Source organism: Strix uralensis, chromosome 4, assembly GCF_047716275.1.
Source record: "Strix uralensis isolate ZFMK-TIS-50842 chromosome 4, bStrUra1, whole genome shotgun sequence".
In the NCBI taxonomy this organism is placed as follows: Eukaryota; Metazoa; Chordata; class Aves; order Strigiformes; family Strigidae; genus Strix; species Strix uralensis.
In genome coordinates this window covers 50,689,937-50,707,019 of record NC_133975.1, presented here as the reverse complement: position 1 = coordinate 50,707,019, position 17,083 = coordinate 50,689,937, and the positions used below count along the sequence as shown (strand labels likewise).

The 17,083-nt window shown below is 46.9% G+C and overlaps 1 protein-coding gene across 2 annotated transcripts in view; it reads left to right on the top strand.

The window, feature by feature from the left end:
- The window catches only part of MFHAS1 (multifunctional ROCO family signaling regulator 1), a 35,339-nt gene that overhangs the window by 12,643 nt on the left and 5,613 nt on the right, over positions 1-17,083 (top strand). For both annotated transcript variants that reach the window (XR_012628740.1, XM_074866695.1), the window contains exon 2: positions 16,890-17,016. Coding sequence is in view for 1 of the 2 variants with exons in the window: in XM_074866695.1 (XP_074722796.1) it covers positions 16,890-17,016 (127 nt within the window). In the remaining variant the exon portion in view is untranslated. The remainder of the gene's footprint in view (positions 1-16,889; positions 17,017-17,083) is intronic.

Genomic DNA, 17,083 nt, shown 5'->3' with positions numbered 1-17,083 from the left:
TGAAGGACCCAAAAATGGGGTAATGACTGGGTATAGTGATCCATTCTGAAAAGCAGTCATCTCATATTGACCATCGTGGTATTTGCATTTGTATCTTTCCACCCTTCCTCTGTATTTATACTGTGTATAATTTGCTAGTCTGTACACATGTTCTCTACTACATTATGGGGAAAAATAGCATAACTGTCTGTCAAATTGCTAACCATTGCATTTTTCAGAATTATGTCCTCAACAGATAGTGAGATGCAGCTGTATTTATTGCAATGTGTGATAGGGAATGTTTCAAGCTATTTATGCCCAATTCATTTGTTTTTTGCTCAAAAAGTGCTGAGCAGCTGGGGCCTTGTCTAGGGGATTTGGGGCAGCTACAAAAATTAGATGTCTCCTTCGTTTTGTAACTCCTCATCCTCTTCTCTATATGTGAAGTGGGGATTGGCTCACAGGAGTGATGACCTTCCTTAGCAGAGGGATTTAGTCATGATGGGACCCATAGGAGCTGGAGCAGAAGAGATGGTAAGGAGGCAGCTGAGCTGCTCAGCACATGTTGGGAAATCCGTGGCGTGGAAGGCCTCTTGCAAATTGCAGACTCACCTGGGAGTTGCCCAAGGGCATGGGGAATTGTAAATCCAGACAAACTGGTGCCAGACTGAGCAACAGCTGTGTGGTGCCAAACTTGCACTCAATGATGGAGAGCTGTTGTAGGCCCAAACTGGTGTTAAAGAGCACCTGTAGGTTGATGGTACAGCTGCTGGCTTGGCCTCCATTGCCTTAATGTGGGCTCTGAGCCAGCCAGTGTCTGTCCCACCATTACCCCTTTTGTGCCACTCCATCTTGCACCACCACATCGCTGGGCAGCCTGACCAAGGGCAAGCACTGAGAGCTGGGATGATCAGTGCTGTAGTCCTTTGGATGGGTTGGCTTTCCTGAGGAGGCCTCATCTGTGCTGTATCTTCAGGAAGCCAGCACGCTGTGTCCAGAGACAAACAAGCACATGGACCTCTCTCCATGCTGCTGGCACATCCCAGGCAGGGAGAGAGACACAGACTTATCCTGTTGATAAGTCTGTGCTGCTGCAAGGAGGGGAGGAGACAGAGGATTTTGTGTGTGTTTCCCCTCCTGGTCTGCATGGTGCTTCTTACCCCCTTGCTGTGTGTGGCTGTATTTTACAGGCAGAACTGCTGGATGGGGTCGAATGTGCTTGGTGGCAGGTTTCCAAACCAGGGAGTCAGCAGCAAGCACTAGGCCTACTTACATGCGTTGCGTAACCAGATGAGTTTTCAGCTCCCTGTGCGTTTCTCTAAATCTTCCTTTTGAACAGGCTCTTTCTTTGTCTGAGGGAGATTTTGATGCTTGTATTTCAGATAACGATGCATGCACTGGATATGGAAAATTCTCATGTCCAAATGACTCTGGTTTATCAAAGCAGCTAAATTTAGGAAATCTATCAAAAAAGAGCTTCCCCCTCCTGTGATCTGACATAACACTTCTTGGTCGTTGTTATTTTTGCTACGGAACAGCTTAAATCTATTTTGGTTGGGCACTAAGTGATGGCTACAGTGCGAAAGAAGACATTTGTTTCTGTGAAGTAAGGCAAGCCATGCTGCAGCTTCCGGGCTCTGAGGGCAGTCTGCTCCTGCTGAGCTTCTGCCAGTGCTGTGTCGGGACCCCCTGGCAGTCCTGCTCAGCTCTCTCAAGCCCTGTCTACTCCGCAGAGGGTCTCTGGCCCTCCCCACTTTGCTCTGGGGCTCAGCGCTCTATTTAACAAGGTAGCAATAAGCCCTTTGCTCTGATCACAGTTAAATTTTTCAGCGACTTGGATGTGTAGTGAGTGGCAGTAGTGATGGATTTTAACACATCCTCACATATCCTCCAAATTCTAGGAGGACAGTGTAGGAAAGATGGTGTTTCACTGGCACCAAAGTAGGGAGGCAACTACATGCGTAGTGGGAGTTTGTGTGGGAACCAGTCATGCCCCTGGTTTCACAGGTCTCTCTTAATACACGGACTTCCTTTCACTGTATCCTGTTATGGACCAGGACTGAGCCATCCCAGGCTTGAAAGTGCTGGAATTGTGCCTCACTGGAGTACTTTGAGCTCTTGGTGTTAGGAATATATAATTCAAGCTTTCAAACTTTTTTGCTGGTTTTGATTTTTTGTTTTGTTTGTTTGTTTTAAAGTCAGCTTCTTTGTTAAAGCTGTCTCTGTGGAGCTTTGAGCTCATATTTTGATACAGCTGACTGCTCTGCTTCAGCTGCCTTCTGACTTGTTTCCGAACATCCCACGCCTGCTTTCACATTGAGATGGGAGTGAAGACAGACAACTGGGACATTGGGAAGAGATGCCATTGCTTGCTGGCTGCAATATCCCAGACATCTGAGCAAGAATTTATTTCTCTTTTTTTTGTTTGTTTTAAGCTTCTGGTGGACAGTTGTGCAGAAATGCTCAGTGGGTGAAAATGGAGGTGATGCAAGGCTTGCTCTGGCACTTTGGTCATCTCCAGCTACTTTTGCCAGCTCTGTGATGGTGCCGGAGGGCTACGTAGGGAGTGAAGCTCCTGTGTGCTTTGTCCTCGCTAACAGGTCCAGCCAGATCTGAGTACCTGAACCTGTACTGTCAGAGGTTTTGGGCAGGGAGTCTTGCTCATACTGGTGAAGGAGAAGCCTGTGATCTGGCATTGGTGACATTTTCGTGCCAGCTTTAGTAAGTGAGAAGTTTGTAACTTCTCAGACGAGCATGCATGTGCCCAGAGGGTTTGCTACAGACTCTGAGGTGATCATTACTGGCTTTTTGTCAAGATGTTAACCGATGCTTGCATGGGCAAATAATTCAGCTCAGGAAGTGGCTGCTGTGGTCACCTTGGAGCCTTCCTAGGATGAGATGCTGAAATAAATGATCAAGAATTGAGTCTTGTGTGCATCTCTTCCCAAGCAATGTATTTGTCCCTCAAAGGCTCAGCCAAAGTAAAGACTTTTTTGGATGAGAGAAAAGTTTGGGAACCTTTCTTTGTGATCAGAAAAAAAAAAAAAGTACCTTTATCTGTCTTCTTTTGTAACAGGAAGCTACCATGAAGCTTTTGAAGCTGCCTGTTATTTTTAACTTGTTTCTTGTCCTTCTTTGAAATAAATCATGTCTTTCTTCTATGTCTGAAGAGAGCCTAGCAGTTATGTACATACACATTTTAAGTGCCTGCAGTGAAGCTAAACACAATGTTAAGAAAATGTTGCCGAACAAGGCAAGCCCATGCTCAAGTTAGTAATTCACAGACGTATCTGATAGCCGGGGAGGGGGGGGGAGTAAAAAAACCTGAACAAACAAAAAACCCAAACCATTGGGCTGAAGAGGGTATGATGAGAGGAGATGCTTGATGGGCTGGTTCGGGAAGCGCAGTAGGCTGGTTCTGAATCTGGGACTTGGATTTCTGGCATAGTGCTTTGCAGGTGCTAAAAATGTGCTTCCTGTTAAAAGCTGGCACCTGCAAGCATGGCTGGGTGTCTTTAGCCAGGGGAGGCTGAGCAGCATGGCTGCTGCTCCTGACCCAGGATGGCAGGGTGGATACTGGCAGCATGGCCCTTGTAGGGAGGTTGGGCAGCTTGAGTGCGGTTCTTGCCTGGCCTCTAGTTCATGGCCAATATGGCATGACAAGTTGCCATGTTTTATGGCAGACCCTTGGTCAGGATGCAGGTCAGAGGTCTGTCACTCTTCCTGCATTTCCTGAAGTATTTAATGGCAGTATTCCCCTGAAACAGCATCTCTGGTTGAAAGCCATGTTGCAAACCAGCCTCTGCTCTGCAGCTGCTGCATCATATCAATCTTGCACATGATTTTGCTTCTCTGCACCAAGTGTGCCCAGCCCCATCTGAGCCTTGTAGGTGAGTGCTGGAACTGACAGCTGCCCACAAAGTTGTGGCTCTGCTGGAGATAGCATTTTTGCCACTTGCTTTGTGCTGCTTTATCCCAAGTTGCATAATACAGCGTGATGTGGATAATCCGGTGGTCATTACAAAAGGATTTAAAACTCCTTTTTAATCAGAAGTCATTTTTAATAAAGCTTTGCCTTGCTTGGAGGACTGTTCTCTTGGCTTGTGTGTTTAAGAAAAATACAGGAGGCTGAGAGAGGTGGGAGGGAACCAGATCATGGAGGAGGGACGCAGGTGACTCTGGCTCCCAGGCAGCTGCTGGTGAAGTCCAGAGCTGGGGGACACATTTCCGCTAGCACCAAGCATGCAAAATCCTTATGTGTGCAGATAGAAGGAGCCAGTAGGTCTGTGCTTTCTTTGAATTTTTCCCTCACAGAGCAAACTTCTGGTATTGGTAGAGGGAAGGAAAGCTGCTTTCTAGTTGAGTCTGGCTCATGGTTCCCCTTTAAACTCTCGATGTCCAAAATGCTGGTGGTCCTCCATGGCCTCCTGCGCTTGGAACAAAATAGGATCCTGAATGAAGTGCAGCAGAGGAGAGGATGCTCTTTGCCTTTCTTGTAATGGTCTTTTGTGTGAGTTTGTGTGTGATTGACCTTATTTCTTTGTTGTTGCTCTGCCATTGTATTGTTTAAAATAACGCATGATCTCTGAGTAGCTCTGAAACGTGCTGTCTCCTCCTGTATGCCAGTGTTTTGCCCACTCTTCTGGCAGAAGCCATCTCTTAAGCTGCCACATCTACTTCACCTCCCCTCAGAGCATGCCTGGTTGGGGCCTGAACTCCAGCACTGAGTGGCATTTGAGAGCGAGCGTCCTGCTGATTCCTGCTTTTCCAGTCCTGATAATCCTCGTTCTTGGGGTATCTTGACCATATGCTCAAGATCTCCCTGAATCTCTCCTCTTTGATCTATACAAGTAAATGATTGGGAAGTTTTAAGGTTATTTCTTCTCAAGACAGATCCTTCTGAGGGGATCAGTGCTGGGTATCCAGAGGAGAGCCAGCCAGATTGCAGTTCAGGTGGGTTGGTGAAACATCTGAAGGAGAGGGGGGCCAGGGCTGTATTAGTGACACTGGTGAGAAATACCTCAGGGTTAGCCACCTGGTGGAAAGCTGCCTGGAGAAAACCTGGAAGTAATACAGGTTTGCAGCACAAATAGTTAGGAGGCTAGAAAGGAGCTCAGCTCTGTCCCAGAGTCCTATGGTGGAGCAGGCAGCTCCTGGGAAGGTCCAGGGCCGTAGAGGAGATGGTGGAGGAGTGAAATAGTCTCCTGGCAATGCTGTTGCCTCCCTGGGAGGTTGATGAGTTCTTTATAGCCCCCAGGGCTTCTTCCTGTTTCAGTAGCAAACGTGACTGCCATAGAAGCAATTTTTAAACAGCAAAGATGGATGCTGCAGTTTATTTTTGGGCACTGAGAACCCCAGACCAGATGGCATTTAGCAGGCAATGAGCTCTGCAGGAGTTAAGTAGCAAAGCTATTGTTTCTGAATTCACTTGACTTACTGTTGGAAGGCATTTTAGTGGTGGAGTAAAAAGTAGTAAGAATTGATTTCAGTAGAGGTAGTAAAACAATCTATAATGTTAAGTCCATAAATAAGCAATTTCCCTTGAGGAAAATGTGTTTGTAAGCAAAAGCTAGTTGTTGCCTTGATTTACAGCTGTTAGTTGTCACCTGTTTGGATATTAGGGAATGAGAGGGTTCAGAGAATGGTTAAATGGTTGGAAATGCTGAGGAATCACTGCCAAAAAAAAAAAAAAAAAAAAAAAAGACTTAAAAGATTAGTTCTCATCCCCTCCGGAAAAGGGGACAAGTAAAAGCTCTTAATAGTAAAAGGACAGACAGAGCTTTGTTCTTGACCACTGAGCAGTGCAAAGCTCACTCAGACTTCAAAGACAGCAATTTTGGTAATAATAAAAATGCTTTAAACCAAACAAATGGAGAAGATTTGAAACAAAAATCAGTTCTCCACCTCTGTTGGCATAGGGAAACTCAGGCTCTGTTTGGGCACTGCCATGTGCACCAGCAATGCTTTTATAGAAGACACCAGCCTTACCTGTGAGACCAAGAGGAGAGTTGGCCACTGGTCTCAGTGCTCTGCTCCTCTCCCCTTTGATGTCAGCTGTATAGCTTCATGCAAATCTGCATCACCCTCTGTCTCACAAGGAAGAAATACTTGACCTAAGGATGTACTCATGAAGCTTCAGTGTAAAGGGAAAAAATATATGCAGAGAAGCAAGTTAGGTCTGATACCCTTGTAATTAAGGAAAGTTCTGGGATCCTGCAGGTTCCTACTCAGCTAAAGCCATACGTGTGGTCAGTATGTAGTGTGGTGTTATTAACTAGCAGGAAGTGAGTAGCTTTGTAGAAGAACCAAGGAGGCATTCTGCTCCAGTTAAGCACAAGCCTAGAATAAATTCTGCAATGTATGTGCATAGATCAAATTCCACAGTAAAGTGGCTTCTATAGAAAGTCATGTTAATAGATTAAAACAGGGATGAGTTCAAGTTGTTTGAATTAACAGGTAAAAACACTTACTTGATTTAACATTTGAGCCTGAGAGGGACTTACACAGTGTTTAGACTTTGCTCCTTAGACCAGTAATTGATGAAGGGAGAAAAAAATAATTTGTTCCTTTGCTTAAGTGGGCTCTGTGGTTGTCTTGCTCAACAGTGAGGGTTTTAGAGTGACCAAAATAGCTTTACAGCCGGGTATTGCACATGCATCTCACCTTAAATGATCTGGAAGAGAATACTTACCACACAGGTTTGAAAATACAGCTCCCTCCAGTTCAGTTTGCGGAACACACTGAAGCCTTGGAGTAGCCCTAAGGCAACAGAAACTCATGGAGCCAAGTTACTTTTACCCAGGAAAGAGTTTATTTAATCTCAGGGAAAACTGTTGGGCAACACATGTACACATATGTCATGCATGGGTGTTTTGGTTTGGTTTTCTTGGCTGGCGAAGGGCAGGTAAATTTAAAAAAAAAAAAAAAAAAAAAAGGGTTGTTGTGGCAGAGTCTTTCATTCCTCACCTGGACTTTGCTGAACTTCCAGAAGAGGGGCTGCATAGCCAGGATCCTACCTTCAGCCATGGTATACGTAGACATCTTGTGGGGAAGGAGCAAGCCAACTGGGAAAAAAACTTGTCCCAAGTGCTCTCCCAGCCTTTGTCTATCTTCACCACAGGGATTTGTCTCTTTAGTAATGCTTAAAGACACTTTGCCAGTTACTTGTTCTGTCTCTGTGAACCTTTGTGAGCTCCTTTAATCTACAGCCTATTGCAGCAGGGAGTTCTGCAGCCTGTGTTGGGTGCTGGATTGCCTCTTTTTTTCTCACGTGTCCCTTGCAGTACCTGCATTGAGGCTTCCTAGTTCTTAGGTTGGAGCAGACAGAAAAACAATGAGTCAGTTCTGGGTGCAATACCGTGGCCAAACTATTGTGAAGAAAAATGTCTTGCAGGCTTGCCTAATTCTCTAAATTTAGCGGAGAGGCAGGCTGAGACTTGGCCCTGCCTCATCAGTTGCATAAGGCTGGAAGTCCATGGGACTGAGCCTTGTAAGCTCCCCTCCAAGGCTTGGCTTTTCACGTGGCCAGCTATTAACTTGTTGTGACCCAAACACAGAGAGCCAGAGCTAGCAGGATGCTGACCAGTCCTGGTAGCTCCCTGCAGACTTCGGTGAACTCTGCCTGTTAACTTTGTTTATCATAGTAAAGTCTTTGAGAACTCTTTTAAACTCTTTTTTTTTTTTTCCTTTAGTGGGACCTGCAGCATGCATCATGGTCTGGATGAAACAAGGCTCAGCATCTCCTCTGTATTGGGAGTGTAATAGCTTTGGAATTACTGTTTGGAAAGGTGGGCTCACGGCTGGTGGGAATGGTTGCTATTTGGCCCAGGTGTAGCTGGTGGTGTCTAGTGTTCGGGTGAATGCTCTGTGTGCAGTCGTGCCTTGCTGTTACTGGGTGAGGGCAGACAGGTCGGGACTGGCTGCAGCTTTCTCTCCAGCTCATTTCTTGCCTTGGCAGAATAAGAAAGTGCTTATGGCAGATATGCCTGAAAGGGAGGAATTAAAAATAACCAAAAGGTAGATTCTGGGCTTGGTTACCCAGTGATGGGCCTGTTTCTATTCTAGGATGAGGATAATTCGCACTGATCTCATTACACCGTGACTCTCCCTTAAAATGCCTTGACAGTCAATTTTTGTTCCAGCTAATAAGGTCCTAAAATGTTAATGAAGCAAATCAATTTTTCATGGCTTTGTATTGCAGTCATCTGAAAGTGCTGTGTTGCAACCTGCCAATTCAAGGATCTTTTTAGATATTAGAAGGGCAGCAAAATGTTCAGTAATTTGGAGGATGCTTTGTTTTCAATTTCAGCTTTTCCTCAGTGCTCCCTCTCATTTTCCTGAGCCTTCATGCTGTGGTGTTTACTTGCCCCCTTTGGTCAGTTACTTTCTCCAGTGCCTGCTCTGATCACTCATGGGCAGAGGTGGCTTGCCTCCACCTTCCCCATTGTACAGGGAGAAGGAGTATGGAGCGCCCAGCAGAACAAGTAGAGACAAAGCTGGACAAGGGAAGCTGCTCATGCTGAAATACTATTTGAAATAGATTTGAGTTTGATGGGACAGAGTGGAGAAATGGCATCATGTTCACTCCCTGCCTCATCTTTTTCTAGGGGATGGTGGTGTCCAAAGTCACAGCCTTTTCTCCTCATGGCAAGTCTCTTGCTGAGGTGTCAGTGTTACCTGGCATAAATGCTCTCTGTGCTCACTATTTCATGAGTTGCGGAAAGAGGAGCAAGATGTTGCATGTGTTGTATAGCCACACTGATGGTAGATCAGTTACCTGCACTGGCTTAGGAATTAGGTAGATGTCAACCATCCTTTATTTCTCCGAGCTGCTTATTTCAAACTGTCAGAAGGAGAGAGAATGGCTCAAACCTTCATGACTGGAGTTAAAATAATGTTTTGATTATTTCCTATTGCTCTCTCCCTTCTCGTTTGTGAGTATGGAGATAGGAAGCACCAAATTATGTGGTCTGGGGAATGTGTGGGTTTTTTTGTTTTGTTTTGAATTGAATTCCAGTTCTAACTATAATTAACTTATATATGCCTGAGAAAAGAATAATTAATGTTTTGGGGCAAACATAGAGTTTTCCAAGTTTCGTACTCGGAAACCTTGTACTGCCACACTGGTAAGGGATGATCTCAAGTAACTTGTGTTGGGGAAATTAGTGGATAGATGTAAATTAGCATCTTGAATAATTACCCTCCTGTAGCTGCTGAGTCGAGCATCCAGAATGCTTTCCACTCCAGTTCTCCACCCAGAGGTACGCTTGGTCCAGTGCCAAAGGCTTCCCCAGAGCTTTTGCAACTGCTGAGGTGTGTCAGTGTCTTCTGCTGTGACAGGGAGGGGTTAAGAGCTGGCTGACCCTGTCATGACTGGGGAAAGGAGGAGGGTGTTTAACCTCCTTAAGCCTTCAAGTCTCTAGCTGGTGTTTGTGTGACCTCTCCTCTTCCCTGAGTGGCTAAAATTAGAGGTAGAGATTGCCAGGTACAGCATCTGGCTCCCTGTGTCTCCTGGGCAGGCCTTGCAGAGCACCTTACCCTTTGGCATGGCCCCTGGCTTCTCGCCCGGGTGATTAACCTGGTAGCTCCATGGGTAGGAGATAAAAGTGCAGGGTGATCTCATCTGCAGTGGGGAAAGCTGCTTGGGCGTCAACTGAGCGGAGTGCAGCTTCTGCAGCAGGTCTGGGGTTCCTGGCCTGGGGAACAGCAGCTCTAGGTCCTAAAGCTTGACCTAGACCTGTCAACTCCAACCTGAAAAGCTTTCCTGCCTGTTTCCAGAGATCCACTGAGGAGGTTGCTTTGTGTTTCTGTCATCTGGCATGAATTAAGAGCCTTGGGAAAACATTTTCCTGTGCAGCCAGCTGGGGGAAATATTCAAGGTGAGCAATATACATATCCACAGCCAGAGCTGTGAGGCCTACAGATGAGGTGTTGGCTTGAGAGGCAGCTGGTGCTATGAATGCAAGAGCTGGAAAGCTCTGTAGTGCCTGGGTCAGCCAGCAGCCCCAGGGCAGAGCTTGCCCCTCTGGCAGTTGTGGTGCTCTGGAGTGGAGCTGAGCACCCGCAGGAGACTACTCTGTGTTTGAGGAAGGTGTCACCGCTGACATTTTTGGCCTTGATCCCTGCAAAGGAGAAATGGCAAATTGCCATCAGTTCCTTTTGCATATTTTGGAAAGCTCTAACCCTCTTCCTTGCTCTCCACATCCTTTTCTCTGTGCTCTCAGCTTCTGGCCTTGCATACTCATCTCTGCAGGTTGGTCTTCTACCTTGCAACTGGCCACCTTTCCCACTCCGCATTTCCAGAGCAAGCTCTATTTTTGTTTTCAAGCCTTCCTTTTCTTTTTAACTATATTTAATCTCAAGCTGATTTATTCCTGAGCATGTGCTGTACCTGATGGGTGGCTCTGCTCACCAGCCTGCTGCTGTGATCAGTGCTTACTTAACAGAGTTTTCTTCTCTCTTGCTTTTTTCCACTGGGGCACCTTTCCAGGCTCGGATTTTTGTTGGGTTTGTTTGCTAGTTTTAAGCTCCTTTAACTGGGACTGCAATGTGAGGCTCATGAAACTTTCTGTTCATAATGTGGATTTCACCCTGCTCTGCTCCCTTTTGTGATGTCTCTGCTTTCAGCTTCTTTATTTTTGTTGTGTTTGCAGCCAGGACAATAGCCTCCAGTGAGAAGAAAATGAAATCCTAACTTGGAGGTCTATCCAACCCTCTGCTTCAAGCAGGCCAGGTAGATAAGGTTGCTCAGGACTCCAGAAATCAAGGAAAGGGCAGAGTTCTAACTTTCTGGTGAATATTTTTGTGCGTGACATGCAGACAGAGCTGCAAGGAGCATATTAAAAGTTCATACCAATACAGAGCAGTATTTTCTGTGTGCAGTGCTTGAGAATAAGCTTGTGTATTGTGCACAGCAACATTTGCAGGAAGCAACTCATTCGTTTCATCCAAGCAGAGAGTGGTGAAGACAAGATTTAAATGGTGTGGAGTAGAAGCAGGCGTGGTGTGAGACACCATCTCCTTCCCCCTCCTTCTGCGAAGACTCCTGACAGATTTCTTGTCTACTGTAGAGCTGGCTGCAAAGTCCCAGTGTGTGAGGGCATTGCCTGTGCTTACAGCAGAGAGGGAAATCTGTGCACATGGCTATTCAACTCATCCTGCCTCTGTGACAGGTTTGATCTAATTGTGCAAGTGCTCCAGCTGTTGAACCTCAAACCAACTAAGAGCCAAGCAGAGAAGCTGTAGCTTTTCTAACCCCAATCTCTTCGCAGTTTCATGGATGAAAAGGAGTAGGACTGCATGTGAAGCAGAGAGGTGTCCTGGGACCTGGGGCTCTCTTGTGAGCCCTGCGTTCTGACTGCTATTGGAAACCGAGCATAGGACACATTCTTTTGCTATGCAGACAGTGTTGGTTGAAGTGTTTTATTCTCTACTTTTCTGAAGGCATGACTGCTGGGTGCTATGCTGAGAGATGTCACGAGCAAGGATTAGTCAAAGGAGGCTTGACAGAGAAGCAGTGGAAGCTGAGATGTAAAGTTATCTCCTGCCAACCCCACTTGCTGTGGTTGGTGTCTAAAGGCCTTCAACAAGGAGGAAGAGTGAGAAGGGATTTGGGGTAGGAGAGCAAATGAGCAGTGGGGCTTGAAAAAACAGTGAGTATGTGGTTGGAGCAGCTCTGGGGCATGGGGTGGAGTGAGTGGGACAGTGCTGAGGCAGGGCAGGATGTAGGAACAGCTTGGTTTTGGCTGTCTCATGCTCCTGTCACAAAGCATGGGTGATGTATCTTCAAGGTTCCAAGCAGACTGAAGAGAGAGAAGCAACACCACAGAGCCAGGGCAAGGGTCCTGCTCATCCACTGCTAGCTGTTTGTCCCAATAGAGCCCAGATCCTTTCAGCAGGAATTACAGAATGAAAATGAGAAATACCATCAGGCTGATACTGTGCAAATGTGTTCTCTTAGGAGCTCTGAGAGAAAGAAGATGGCATGGCAGGCTGGAGCAGAATCTCTCACCCCTGTGCCCTTGCTGCAGATTGTTGACATGTGAACAGGGAACCTTGTGCCACTTAGCACGGCTGTGGCAGTGGGAACTGTGTGAAAGCAAATGGTCTGGCTGGGATTTTCCTCCTTGTGTGCAAAATCCTTCTCTCTGTTAGGCAGCCAAGTAGGCTTACAGTGGGCCTTGTCTGGCTGCCAGCGTGGAGTAACCGAACACTCCTGCAAGTAGTTGCTTTTCTTGCTGTCAGCCTCCTTCCTAACTCTCTGATTTGTCATGGGTATCTGGCATTTCATGGGTATTTCCTAAAGGCCAGTGAAGTGTGCTTTGCAGCATGCATGGGTCTGATAGCTGGCATAGGCTCCAAGGGAGGCATCCCTCCCCAAATCACAGTAAATTAAGGACAGAAGGAATAATGGGCCTAACTCTGAACTCGACCAAAATTGTACACGATGCTTTTCTGTGTTCCTGGGCATATATGGCAGTAGAAACATCTTCCTTGTGCACTGAGTGGCAATACATGGTTGTGCTCTGTCTGGCACATTCAGTTATCCTTGTGGGCTGCAGGTGTTGGCCTGGCCTGGGAGCCCAGCACAAGCAGCTCAAAGTTGGCTGTGCCTGTGTCTGTTCTGGGATAAAACAGTGGCAGCAAAGAACATCTTGCTGACATAGAAATACCTGCTTTGGGTGAGCTGGCTAATGCTGAGAGGAAACAGGCCCTTCTGGTAGAGCTTTAGGCATGGCTGAAGGTTTGTTCCTACCTTTGCCTGTGGCCGCCCACGGGTAGCAGGTTTCTTTTAAATGGTGCGGACAGCATGACTCAGCCCATCTGCCTGGGGGAGTTTACAAACCAGCTTGTGCTACAGCCAAAACCAACCATGGTAGTTTCATGACAGGGTCTAGGTTTGTGTCTCAGCCTTAGCTTTGTGTACAGCACATTTTACCCAGTTGTGGAGACCTGTTTCTATACAAAAATGCCATCAGGGTGGCCATGGGACAGATGCAACTCCTCTGCACCATCTGTGCCATTGTAAATGGAGAGGCAGCAAAGCAGCATGTTCTAAAGTATCTGCTGTCTGCAGATGCTTTTAACCAGAGTTGGTGGGTGCCTCTCTGCTATCACCTGAACTAGGACTTGGATCATCTAACAATCAGGCCTTGGTCAGCAAGTACCCAGCATTAAAGTGCCTTTGCAAATAGGGCTCATGCTCCTAAATCAGCTGAATAATCTTAGTGATACAGATTTGTCTCCTGGGAGATGGGATTTTTCTTCAGAAACTCAACTGTGTTAGTCTTTAGCCTTAAGACAAAGTAGTTGGAGTTTTGGTTAAGACCTTAGTGGCTTCTGTGGAAGTTAACGTTAAAACCAAGGTCACGTTGAGATTAGGATAAGCTTTGTGGTTTGTGTGTGTGCTATTGCAGGGCAACCTTTCAGAGGGGGCAGGCAGAACTGAGGTTTCCAGTAAAATTTGTGACATGCTCATGAAGGAATGTGCAATCAAAATACAGACTGGCTAGTCTGTACATAGGGGCAGAACAAGTGCTGCAGACATGGGTTGCTCCAACTACATTTAAACTTAACAGTTAAACCAAGCAAACAGCACCACATGCCAGGCACTTTGCTTTTTCTTTTGTATCAGTGCAATACTTCGTTTGATCTCCTCTTTCACATTTTGCCACAGCCCTGAAGACTTTTATTTCTGATCTCCTGCAGTTTGAATAATATCTGAATAGAAACATGAGTTTTCTGAAACCTCCAAGAGACTGGGCCTGGAAGGTTGCATCCAAGAAGTGTCTCAATGCTAGTTTGTTACAGCTCTGAAGATTGCATATTGCAATGGGATTTGCACTGGCTTTTATTTAGCAGTGATGTGAAGTGTGATTTAAATAGTTATGCCTGGTTTAGTACTGTGGTGAGTTTGTGCAGCAAAGGTGAGCAGTCTGCGAAGACAAGGGGATGGAACACTGTGGTGGGAAGGCAGTGGGACATCCTTTAGTTGGGAGGGCAGGAATAGGAAGGATGCACAGGTGGCCTTCTGCCCGCTTGGTGCGTGATGTATCTCACGGAGTAACTGTGAGAAAAGTCTTTCTTTTGGGGAGCAATGTGTATGTCAGCAGGAAATGGGAGTGGGGCTGGAGAGGGTGTGGATGGGGCTGGGGACAGAGTGAGGTGAGCTTTATCCCAGAGGCAACCTAGAGGGAAAGGTGAAGCCATAAAGAAAACAAGGGTTGACTGAGGAAGCTGTGGGAAGGGTTTTGCCTGCTAATCAGGCATTTATTTTACCCTGCAGCAATCTCCTCTGCTTGAGAAATCTCTATCTAAGGATTCCTGAAGTGGGGAGGTGGAAATGGGAATGAAGGCTCAAGCAGACAGACCAGTGTTACTGCACTCCTCTGGTCTAAGATCTAATGGATATTAGCCCTGTCTTTAAAGCACATAATGGTGCACTGATTTTATGACTCATCTTTCAGAGCTGGTGTTTTCAGTACTGTTAGCAATTCTGCAGTTTGGAAGTCAACCTGGGAATCACTGGGACACGGAGTGGAGCCCTGTGGTGTACGTGCTTGATGGGGTGCAATGCTGCTTTCAGTGTGTGACAGCTCACGTAATTGAGGATGCTGCCTTGCAGATTTAACTTTGAATTGCAAATACCATCACGATTCTTCTGTTTTGGGAGACTGTGTGGCTTAAAAGCTGCTCTGCCACTTCAGGTTTGAGTGTGGGTGTGAGATGAGGGCAGATATTCAAGCAGAATGTGAATTCAGATTGCGGACCATGGGGGCAAACTGGAATTACTGGCCCCAGAGGTGGGGTATCCCTCAACAGGAACTGTGTGTGTGTGTGTTCCCTGGCAAGCTCTCCCCTCTGCTTTCGTGATACCAAACGCTGTGTTCTTGCTTTGGAAAAAACAAGGAGTTTTAGATCAGCTTTTCCATGAAAGTGAGAAGAGAAATAGTGTGCGGAGGAGAGGAGGGAAGCGGCATTTGGGGCGCTTCGGGCATGATGGGGCTGACTGTTGTGCCATTGCTGCACAGGCTGGGCAGTACTTCTTCGAAGCGTAATTTCTCTTCTGTTTTTTCGGGGGTGCCTGGCAATCGCAGCTAGACACAGGGAGACATTTTTCTGATGTCCTTTGTTTAACAGCAGAATAATTTATTGCAAATGCATTTCAAAATAGGGGAGTCCAAGGGCTATCCGTCTTGAGTGTTTTAGTGGAAGCAGGGACTGCTCACGATGGCTGCTTGATTGATGGGTGCAGAGTTTTCTGTGGACCTGTGACTGCAGCCCGCTTACAGCTGGCTTGCCTTTGTAAAGGAAGTTGCTGATCTAGCTGGCACAAGCCAGCTGTGGCCTGGTGCCTCTGCCTTGGGTAGGGCTGTTGGGCACCGATGTGGGCACACTCAGCAGAAGAATTGAGTCATTTCTGGGCATGGATGCTGCCATCTCATATTGTCTTTGCCAGACTGGTAGGTCTTCTGTTGCTAGTGGGTGCCTAAGCTGTGGCTGGACCACGCTGAGGAGATGGCATGTCAATGGCTGGGGAATCTGCCCGGCTGGGGCCAGTCATGTGTGGAGTGGAGCCAGGAGGAAACTTGAGTCACTCTGAGCAAGCTGTTGGGGATGTGTTCCTTGGAGCGGGGCACATCTCAGCACCTGGCTTTCCCCTCTCGCTGTGCTGATCTGCGTCTTGCCCTGGACTACATGCTGCTGCAAGGGTGCCAGCAGTGGGGAGCTGCCAACTTGGCGCTTGAACAGCGGAGCTGACACAACTCATTTAGCAGAGGGATACCATGCGGTGTGAGAGCCCCCAGCTGCTACTGACTCAATACGGAGCTGGTATTGCCTCCGTTAGGGAAGAGACGACATCTGGGAGCTGGGATCTGCACGTTCAGTAGAGTATAGTGTGGCCCAGAGCCATGACAGGACGCAGCAGCAGTCCCACCACAGCTGTGGCAAGCGTGCCCAGGGAGAGGGGCGTTAGGGAATCCTCTTGAGTATTTTTCCGTGCTTCTAAATATTATTCTGGCAGCTAAGAGAGGCACCCTGCAGCTGGCCAGCCATCACAGAATAGCAGGGTCTCTCCAGCTCCTAGGTACCTCCAGCTCAGAAATTGCAGTACTGGAGCAATGGCTGGACAGCTGCAATGGGCAGGGTTGCTCAGGGACAGAACAGGAGGTAACGTACAGGTCAGAAAAGGTCAAACCATTTGTCCGTGGCTGGTTTGAGGTCCTCCCTGGAATTTTGTAGAGGAGAAATACTGAAGTGATGCAAAAATCATGTCTGTAGCAGTGCTTTCAAACCATCTTCTTTCTGGTTCGTACCAAAGAGGGTGGTCTTGGTAGGGTCCTTGTAGCATAGTTCTGCTTGAACTGAAAGACAGCTGCTTTTTGGGTAGCTTTGTGGGTGTGGATGGCTGTAGTACACAGATGTGAATAATAAGGCTTGTATCTGTAGCTTTATCTGTCTACCAATTTCCTGCTGATGCTACAGGGCAGTTTCTTCCCTTTCGTGGAGATTGAAGGTAAACTTCTGGATCCCATCTGCCCTCAAAGCCTAATTAAAACACCTACTCCTAAAACCTCCATCTCATTAGGCTCTATCTAGATGCTATGAATCCCTAAGGAGCTCTCAAGTCTGTGTGCAGTGATTCAAAGTAGAGACAGGAAAGATGGCAGATGTTACGTTTGTGTGGAGCAGCATGTCTCCAAGCTGCAATCACCAGGACATTCACCATGGTTACGCAGATGAGACCTGCTTGGTTTGCAGGACCAGTAAGCCCTCTTACAGTGCTCACTTGCATCGGTCCTGGATGTTTACTTGGTGAGGAGAGAAGGGGAAGGGCATGTTAAAAGCAAAAATTGCAAAAACTGCCTTGCTGATGCTTAAATGTTTTCATTGTTTTCCCTTATTCACAGGAGAACTGCTGAGTCAGCCGAGACCAGAGGGACTGACGGAGATCATCTGTCCCAAGAATGGCAGCGAGCGAGTTAATGTTGCCTTGGTTTACCCCCCCACTCCTACTGTGATCAGCCCTTGTTCCAAGTGAGACCTGAAAGCAGACCCCCATTCCCCTCTCAGTAGACACCAGAAAGCCTATGTAAAACATGCC